General features: G+C 30.6%; 1 protein-coding gene across 1 annotated transcript; it reads right to left on the bottom strand.

The window, feature by feature from the left end:
• Positions 1 to 1,776: 1,776 nt before the first annotated feature.
• Positions 1,777 to 3,773, bottom strand: LOC136080340 (uncharacterized). The gene is made up of 3 exons (XM_065796957.1): positions 3,474 to 3,773; positions 2,324 to 2,696; positions 1,777 to 2,216 (listed from the first exon to the last, which is right to left on the bottom strand). The coding sequence occupies exons 1-3, from the start codon at positions 3,771 to 3,773 to the stop codon at positions 1,777 to 1,779; spliced, it is 1,113 nt and encodes a 370-aa protein (XP_065653029.1).
• Between the last annotated feature and the right edge of the window lie 5,983 nt (positions 3,774 to 9,756).

Below are 9,756 nucleotides of genomic sequence, written 5' to 3'. Positions count from 1 at the left end.
CGCGCTTTTTTATGTCCATATTTATATAACTGTTTTTTATTAAAAAATTTTCTGAGCTTATTCATTTGCCAAACACGAGATGATTAGGAGATAACGGTTCGTCTCCCGGTTCTTTTATACGAAAATGTTAAAGGACGATTATTCGTAACGACTTCAAACTCTGCAAGAATTGTGAGTATTTTTTCGTAAGATAATTTTGCAGTTTTCAATACTTTTCTGAGAATTCTCTTGACTCTTGAGAATCCTCCCCACTACGGAGCGGCTGCAACATTGAAGTGCCATAAAATGCCTCTTGAGGATGCAAATTTTCTGTTTCATTGGCTTACGATCTATTATCGCTAATAATTTCATAGGGTGCGATAAATTTAGGAATGAGTCTTCGCAACTATCAAATACACGCCAATGCTGAACAATCAGGAACAATATCTAAATGTATAAAACGTGTACTAGCACAAGAAGCTAAAAGTATCCAACACTTTAATATTTCTCCTTCAGAATATATATTTTTCACAAATAATTGGCCACAGTAATCAATTTCTGTGTACTTAAAAACATAGTCACCGTTTGCTCTACTTAAAGGTGGAACATCAAGATAACTATAAATTTTGCCTTCGTACCTTCGACACAAAAAACATTTTTTAATTAATTTTTGAATCAAATTTCTTACTTTTGGAATCCTAAATACCATTCTTAATTGGTTTAGCGTTTTTTTTACACCGTTGTGCTTAACACTTTCATGACAATGTAAAATAATCAATTCAGTAAAAAGACTTTCCTTTGGAAGATATTTGGAAGAATATTGGAAATTTAGTATTGTAACTAATTGGAGCATTTCCTAATCGCCCCCTGCATCTTATTATTCCTTCGCTATCAAAGAAAAATTCTAAATCATTTTTTAGTTGTTTATAATCTTAGAACTATATATATTTTGTTGGATAAATTTAATACAAATTATTTTGTTTATTAATTAAAAAAAAAAAAGTAAAAGATTGTCTTTTCGTACTTGCGTATTTTTTAAGCAAGATTCAAATTTTAGAATATAAGCTGTTACTATATAAATTAAAATAAGTTATACCCATAAATTTTAAATCTATGAACAGTTCATTAGTTATTACTAATATTTTTGTTTTCTCTGGAGGGTTTATTAATTTATTTTGATCAAAGGAAGGCTAAATCTCTGGAGTATAAAGAAATTCGGGTCCATTAAACCATAACTGATTGTTAGTTAAATTTTCAATACTTGGACCTCGTGATATAATATCCGCAGGATTACGATATGTTTCGACGTAATCCCAAAAAGAAAAGTCAAATTAATCTCTAATTTTTTCAAAACGATTTTGAATAAATGTTTCATAAATTTTATAAGAATTTTTTATCCAATGTAAGCAAATATAAAAATCTGAAAATAATTTAACTTTAGAAATAAGAATGATTGATGAAAGTTCCTTAACTACTTTAGACATAAGTGTTGCAAGCAGTAAGCAACTTTTTAATTCTAATCGAGGTATTGTACATTTACTTAGCAAGAGAGGAGCACTTCTCGTTCTCCTTTAAAATACATCTTATATATATATACAACACCCTAAGGCTTTTAAACTAGATCACTAAAACCATAAAGTTCAAACCGCGTGCAGCTAACGCTCGATTTCGAAAAAAAATAATACATGGGTACATAAATTGACTGCACAGAACCTAAATCCTTATAAATATCTAGCCATACTTTTAATAAATCTTTATTAATTTTACAATCCCCTCCTATTTTAGATATACAATTTGTTAAAATAGAATTTTTAAACGCACAATTACTGGGTTTATTAGTCCCAAGGGATCAAAACTTGCTGTAAAACTAAGCACATCTCTTTTTGTTGGAAAAGGAATCTTAAATAATTCAAAAAACGATAAAACAAATAAATCTAATTTCTTGTTCCATGTTAAACCTAATACTTTAGTAATATTTTGACTCTGAAAATTCGTTTCATTTATTAACTTATTTAACTTAACCGAATTAGATTCAAATTTTCTTAAATTGAAACCAGCTTCACCTAGCCGACATTTTTCATAAAACTTAAAACATTCATTTACAGAATCAGAGCAAAAACTCAAATCGTCAACGTGAATAGAATTTAGTAATCGACTTACAATTATTGGATCAGTACTTAAATAACGCTCCGCATGGCTAATTAAAGTTGCTGAAAGAAGAAAAGGAGAAGAAGTGACTCAAATAAAACTCGACATAATCTATATGTTACTAATTTATAATCTTTTAAATTTTTTATTTTCAAATTATTAACATTTTTATACCATAAAAACTGTATGAAACTACAATGTTTCTCAGATATTGAAATGTTCAAAAAGGCTTTTTCAATATCTGCAATAAATGCTATCTTATTTACACGAAAACGTATCAAAACTCCATATGTTAAAGAAGTTGTTAAAGAAGCACCTGAATGTAAACAATCATTTAGCGAGGGATCTGAGTTTGTCGCACTCGCATCAAATACAATGCGCATCATAGTAGTATCTTTATCGTTCCTTATAACTGGTCTATGAGGTAAGTAATGAACAAGTCCGACCTTAGATTTATTACTTAAAACTTGCTCTACCGTTCCATTTAATAATTGCTCTTTTATAATATCATTATATAAATCAAATAATTTTGCATCATTTAAAAACTTTTTCTTTAATGATTTGGATCTCTTTAAACATAAATTATAATTATCGCATAACAAAAGATGATTCTCCTTAAACGGTAGTTCAGTGGCGTACCAACATGTTTTGGGGCCTAGGGCGGCACTTGGTAAATGGGGCCTAAATATATATATATATATATATATATATATATATATATATATATATATATATATATATATATATATATATATATATATATATATATATAGACTACATTAATGAATGTATGTATAACACATTATCTTTCTCCACTTTGAAAACGTTTGTAATAAACAAAATTAGCAAATACCATCTTTATCATTATTTATCAGCTTATATGTTTATATATATATATATATATCCATTAACGCCATTTTATCACTTATAGACATTCATTTATGTACACAAATGACTAAAACATTAGTTTTGATTATTTATTTTAAATGATAATACAATGATGTACAATGGACAGTAAAAAAAACAGATTTACAGCAAAGAGTTACCTCTAGAAATACATTAAAATGCTTTCTCGCGAGCCTTGACTTCTGCAAATCGTTTGATTAACTCATCAAAATTCACATGTTTTGCAATTTCGTTTTCTACTGATATTATGGCCAAGCTCGTCAAACAAGACTGGATCATTGTAGAGCGGAATTTTTAATTAATTTCAAATTTAAAAAACTCCTCTCACAAGAAACCACGGACACACATATAGTTAGAAACAGTTTAAGAGCTTCAGTCACGTTTGGCAACGATTCGCGAAAGTCCATTTCGATGATCAAATGCCTTCTCAGCCTCTTTACTTCAGGCAGCATTTCTTCCTCCTCTACATCATTGAAAGTTTCTGAAAACTGATGGGCATAGGTTACAATTTCTTCATCAGTTGCCTTCAAAAGATTACCTGTGTGTACAACAGCAAACTTTTCATATACAGTGTTCATCGAGGTCAAACGTTTTTCTAATTCTACATGAAAGTGGTCAATGCACTCGAACATAGCACGCTTCAATTCTTCCTGTGGAGTTAAACCTGCATCTTTAGCAATTTTTCCTGGCATCATCTTCTTCACTTGCTTGCGTTTTCTGCTTTCAATATCAAGGCCCATTTCAGCACAAGTCTGGGTCGCATATTCTACAGCATTATGGACCAGAACTTCTCGACTCTCTACTAAAAAGGTCTTCAAGCTTTTCAGCTTCACAACACACTTTTCCAAGCTAATACCTTCGATTTGAAGATATTTTTGGGCATGATTTACCTCGAGTTGAATGTGGTACCAAAAATGCAAGAAGCAAAGGAAATCGAAATTATAAATGTTTGTCATCAACACCTCCGCTGCTCCTCTCGTATCTATTCAGAAGCATCACAAAGCTTTTCCACAGCCTTAACCAACTTTTCGAAATGTTTGAAGATTGGTTTCACGGCATCATGATGAGCACTCTACCTGGTATCATTAAGTCTTTTCACTGTCACTCCAACGGATTCTTTTAGGACCTCCAATCTATGTGTTGAACATGAAAAAAACGTGTACACACTTTCCAAAGTTCCAAAAAATGTGACACAAACATAAACACTACCAAAAGCATGTACGCCACATAAATTAAGCGAATGGTTAGCACAAGGCACAAATATTGCTTTTGGATTAAATTCTTTAATTCTGGTTTGTACTTCTTTATGAATGCCAGACATTGTCGTGGCATTATCGTATCCTTGCTTTCGACAAAGCTTTAAATCCAAGCCGTCCTTTTCAAGAGACTGAACAATTTCCTGTGTTATGGAGTCTGTCTTTTTCCCACTTAGAGGAATAAAACATAGAAATGATTCTTTCACTTGCACGTTCCTGTTGTCAATATTCACATAAATTATGACCTGACTCATTTGTTCAGTGTGGGATATATCTGGCGTGCTGTCAAACAATATGCCATAGAATTTAGCTTTCTTGATTTCACAGATTAATTCTTGTTTTACAGCATCGCCTAAAAGAGTTATAAATTCATATTGCACTGCAGGCGATAGATAATCCTGATTCCAATGACTGCTGAAGCCGTATGCTGTGCTCCTTTAAAACAGGGTCATAGTTTGAAAGGAGGCTGACAAGTTCCAAGAAACTACCACGGTTTTCAGAAGCAAAGTCTTCCCTGTGGCCTCGAAAAGGCAAGTTCTGCTTTGCCAAAAAAGATGTTATATCTAAGAGCAAAATGCAAATCTAAGATGCAAAATGTCTCTCCATTTCTTCTTCTCTCTTTCCATTACGTCTTGGTGAGCAGCGTCGATGGTTTTGTTTTGGAGAAGCCTTGCTTCAGGTGTTTTCCATTTTTCTAAATTGTTAATATGCAATTCAGAGTTTTCGTGATCTGATACTTTAGGATTCAATTTCCACCAACTATTGAATTCTGTGATGAAACTTGATTTGGACGTTGGATTATCTTTCTTATCAAACAACTTGCAACAAAAGCAAAACAGTGATTTTTTTTCATGAGAATAGACCATCCATTTCCTCAAAATCTGTTCTCCACTTGGAAGGTTCTTGTAAAACCAGTTTTTTGTCAGATGTCTTGTTTGACCCTTTGAATTTTCTCCTGGTTTATGAAGCGGATCAAATGGCGCCTCCAAGTTCTGGTAAATTTCACTGTCTTGTCTTATAACATCATTTCTGAGATAATCTGGCATTGGAGTGGGTCAGTTTCCAACATCATAATTTAATGTTAAATCTTCTGATTCGTGTACTGAATTTGCGTCTGATTCAGAACGTATCGAATTGGTTATGTTTTCTTCTTCTTGCCTTTTGTATTGTTCTTCTTCTCCTTTTTCTTGTTCTTCATTGCTTGTTTGTTCATTCCGTTGGCATAGCTTGTACTTGGGCCTTCTAAAGATTCAGGGCCCTCCTCTGGCCCTGCTTCATTGTTTGCCTGGGATAGTGCCCTTTTATTAAATTTAAATATTGAACCCGACAACCGTTGTAGTTCTTGTTCTTTGGCTTTTTATTTTTTCTTCTTTTCCCATCCACTGGCATAGTTTCGTTTCATGTTATCAACAGGTCTCTTGACTCTGAAAATAATTGTTCTATTTTAGACAATAAAGTATTTAGAAAATAAAACAAACCTTCGCGTTATGGGTTTGAAAACAAACCAAACCTAATAAATAAACACTGTAAGATAAAACTGTCAAGTTTTGAATTACATTTTTCGGCAATTTTCTTAGAAAAATTTCAGTATAAGTAACAGTGTAACTAATGATGTTTCCACTTCGCTTGTTAGTAGATATCTATTTAAAGTGAAATGTGTTCATATGATAATGAAAAATTTCTAGTTTTAAAATTCCATTGTTCTATCGTTGTAGGTTTTCAATGGCCTATTGTTCTATTTACGCATCAGAGCTTTGCATGTCTTCACGAAAAAAAGTTAGGTAATTTTTAAGGTGTGTTTAATAACGTTTTTCATTGGAATTATTTTTTGTTATTATTCGTGGTTTTACTTTAGAGACAGGTTGGCAGAGATAGGCTGTCTCCACGGGAGTTGTTTATTCTAGAATTTTCTTAAGGGAATTGTTTGGTTGCCTATTATTGCTATTGCTTTAACGAGTATTTTCAGAGCAGCTGTTCAAAGGGGAATTTAGATGTTCTCATTGTATATTAATGTGCCTCTAATTTAGTTAGTTGTGTGTTTTCTGTTTTGACGTATATTATACTTAATATATTATTTATTATATATATTATATTTATTATATTTACAACTATTATATTGTTTATTGTATTTATTATATAAGTTATATTAATTATATTCTATTAATTTATTATTTATATTAATTATACTTTATTAATTTATTAATTATACTAATTATATTTATTATATTTATTATGTTCATTATGTTCGTTATATTTGTTATATTTATTATATTTATTAAATTTATTATGATAATTATATTTATTATATTTATTATAATAATTATTTTTATTATATTAATTATATTTACTAATGTTCACAAATAAGCTAGATATTAATTGGATTTATGAACCATAAGAATAATATGGGGGATTTAAAAAAAGTCGATTTTAATTTTAATGTTTTCGGAATCTGGAGCCCCCAAGACGAATGTTATCATGGTTGGGCCAGAGTATGTGACTGCTTGTTTTTCCATGCAATCCTTTTTAATTTCTATGACTGCAGTTACTGAAGGAACAAGTTTGTGTTGAGAGGCAATTACAAAATCATGATCAGCTAAAGTTACCTTGTACTCAATATGCATCATCATTGGTGCTTGTTTGCTTGCAGCTGTCAATCCAATTGGCACCCTAGCTTTATCATCCTAGGAGTGAAACGTCACTTCTTTAGGACCCAAGACTGCGCAAGTTCTTCAAGGGCACTAATGGATGATTTGGCAAATTTTGTGTCTGCATGATATTTATGCTCTGAATTTTGTGCTCTTATTAACCGGACAGGTGCAGTTTTAACATGTCTTTTTCCTTCTGTGCTCAATGATCTGCTTGGAAGTAATCTTAAGTAAACTCCTGATTTCGAGAGATTGTAACCATGATTTTTCAATTCTTTAACCAAGTCATTTAATGTTTTTACAGTTCGAACCATTTCAGTTCTTCTCCTATCATCATAAGCAGGCTAGCGGTCGACCTTTTGATACTGAATTTTTAATTCCACACAACTTTTTTCTAAAATCTGGATCTAATGCTTCTATAGCTTTTTTTCTTTTTAGTCTGGTTGCTGTTTGGCGTTCAGTGGCTTTTTGACGAAGTACAAGATCTAGATTTTTTTCTACCAAAAGTTTTTGCTTTTGCCCTAGTATTTGGTAGTCTTCTTGTGACAACAAGTTGCAATTTCTTTTTTCAGTGAGATATGCAATATCTTTTTGTAAAATAAAAATTTCGTTTTTAACTGATCTTGTTCGGAGCTTGTTTTGTTACAACTTTTGAGAAACTGGAATTTTCTTTTTCACACTCTTCACTTGTTGTAATTGATGGGGTCGCGTCAGTCACGCCATCAAAAGTGATTTTAGATTCGACCGCACGCTTTTTTGGTGTATTCGGTACTTGGTTCGGTAATTTTGTCCAGTAAGATAAAATACCAACTTTATTTCGGAGTTCAATTTGTTTTAGCTCTTTTAACTTTTTTTCAACTTCTACATTTAATTCGGATAATGTTTTGCTCTTTGTTTTAATCTCAGACCAGATTTTATTTGTTTCTTCTTGAGACTTTTGCTTCGGTTTGTTTGCAAATGTCTTTAAATATTATTCATAAATAGATTTGTAAAGTTTTTCTTTTTCACTAGACATATTTAATCTATAACAACATCAACAACAAAAAATTAATTTTCCTTACAATCATTACGATAAATAAGTATATAGTAAAGATAGTTTTAATAATAGCATTAATGATAGTACTACTATTACTAAAATGTTATATTATAGTAACTAAATAACTTAATATATAATAAAAATGATAAGGTAACTAAAGTAGTTCGACAAATTCATTAGAGTGACACAAAACATTAAAAGTAATAATAACAATAACATTAAAAATTAAAGTGCTGTAAAACTAAAATATTTATAGATCAGATGACGATCAAGAATAATATTTATGTTTAAAGATCAAATTTTAAACAACTATTAATACTAAAATGTTTAGTACATTTATACAAATATTCGTTAAAAAATAAAATTAGATTTTTAACGGTAACATAAATTGCTTTTAAATAATCGCCCACTATCTAGTTTTTTTTTTTTTTTTTTTTTTTTAAGTATGCAATTACCACAAGTAACTTAAAAAAAAAGCTAATTTAATTTTTTTATTTTCATTTGTTATGACTCCGTTAAACAATAAACGCTAGCTTGTGAAGTCGTTGCATAGAATTTTTCTTGGAAATTTTCGTATTGTATATAATTATCTCGGAGTTCGCAATTTTAAAAAATTACGCAGTGATAGAAAATTTGATTTAAAAAGTTATTTATCACGTCACACTGTAGCAAACCACCCCCTCCCCATGTGATTTTTGTGACACAACCCCCCTCCTCCCCTAAGACTGTCACGTATTATTTGAACAGCCCCTAATTAAATCGGGAATTATTATTTTTGACTTTTACCCAGGTTGTCTGGAGTAAAACGCGTTGATTAATTTTAGAAGAAACATCAGCAGCAGCTGTTAACTCTCCTGTTTTAGAGTTATTATCAAATTTATTATTCTCTTTAAAACTATCACAAATAGAATAATAATTTAAATAAATATATATGGTGAGACTTGTCACACTTAAAATATCGAAAATTTGATCTACAATTTTTGCTCGAGTGACTTTTGCGTAGGCAACGAAAGCAACATTTTTTTTCAATTAAAGTATTTTTCCTACACTTTAAATTAAAAAGTGTAAAATTACACCGTTTTGGTCTTAATATAGCCTCAAACGGTGTTTATTGAAAATAATTTAAGCTAAAGTTGTAAATTTACACTGTTTTGGTGTAATTATACACTCTAAAGGTGTATTTTTATTAAAACGGTGTAAAATAACACCTTCTTTATTAACTACACCGTTTCAAAAAGGTGTAAAATTTAAATAATGTAACATTTTTTTACTTTTACACCGTTTTAATAGAACGGTGTAAAACGGTGTAAAGCTGTTTTACACCGTTTTTCAAAATTATAATCTCAGTTTTACACCGTTTTATTAAAAGGTGTAAAACGGTGTAAAAGTAGAAAAACTTTATAAAATTGAATTAAAAGGTGTAAAATTACACCGTTTTGGTGTTAATATAACCTCAAACGGTGTTTATTGAAAATGATTTAAGTAAAAGGTGTAATTTTACAACGTTTTAATGTACCCAGCAAACATGTCAGCGTTGAATCAACGTTGAAAACCGGTCGCAGCGTAGAAAAAGCGTTGCAGTCACAAAAACAACGCGCTTTCAACGTTGAATCAATGTTTGTTTTTGTATACTAAATCGCGGTAAATTTAAACGTTGAAAAAGGGTTGAAATTGTAACGTATTTTAAGCGTTTCAAAAAAAAACGTTTATTCAACGTGGAATCAACTTACGCAAAAAGCTACTTTAAAGACGATTCAAAATCTACGCTTCATCAACGTTAAAAATA

The sequence above is a fragment of the Hydra vulgaris genome, chromosome 05 (genome assembly GCF_038396675.1).
Source record: "Hydra vulgaris chromosome 05, alternate assembly HydraT2T_AEP".
NCBI lineage: Eukaryota > Metazoa > Cnidaria > Hydrozoa > Anthoathecata > Hydridae > Hydra > Hydra vulgaris.
Note: the sequence above shows the minus strand (reverse complement) of the source record. Positions and strands in the feature narration are given on the sequence as shown.

Excerpts from the sequence above, each read along its gene's own strand:
- LOC136080340 (XM_065796957.1), bottom strand. The coding sequence starts at position 3,773 with ATGGGCCTTGATATTGAAAGCAGAAAACGCAAGCAAGTGAAGAAGATG. Across the intron at positions 2,697-3,473 it reads AGGAAGAAATGCTGCCTGAA|AGATCCAAATCATTAAAGAA; the intron begins GTAAAGAGGCTG and ends TTATGTTTAAAG. Across the intron at positions 2,217-2,323 it reads TTCAATATCTGAGAAACATT|TCACTTCTTCTCCTTTTCTT; the intron begins GTAGTTTCATAC and ends GTTTTATTTGAG.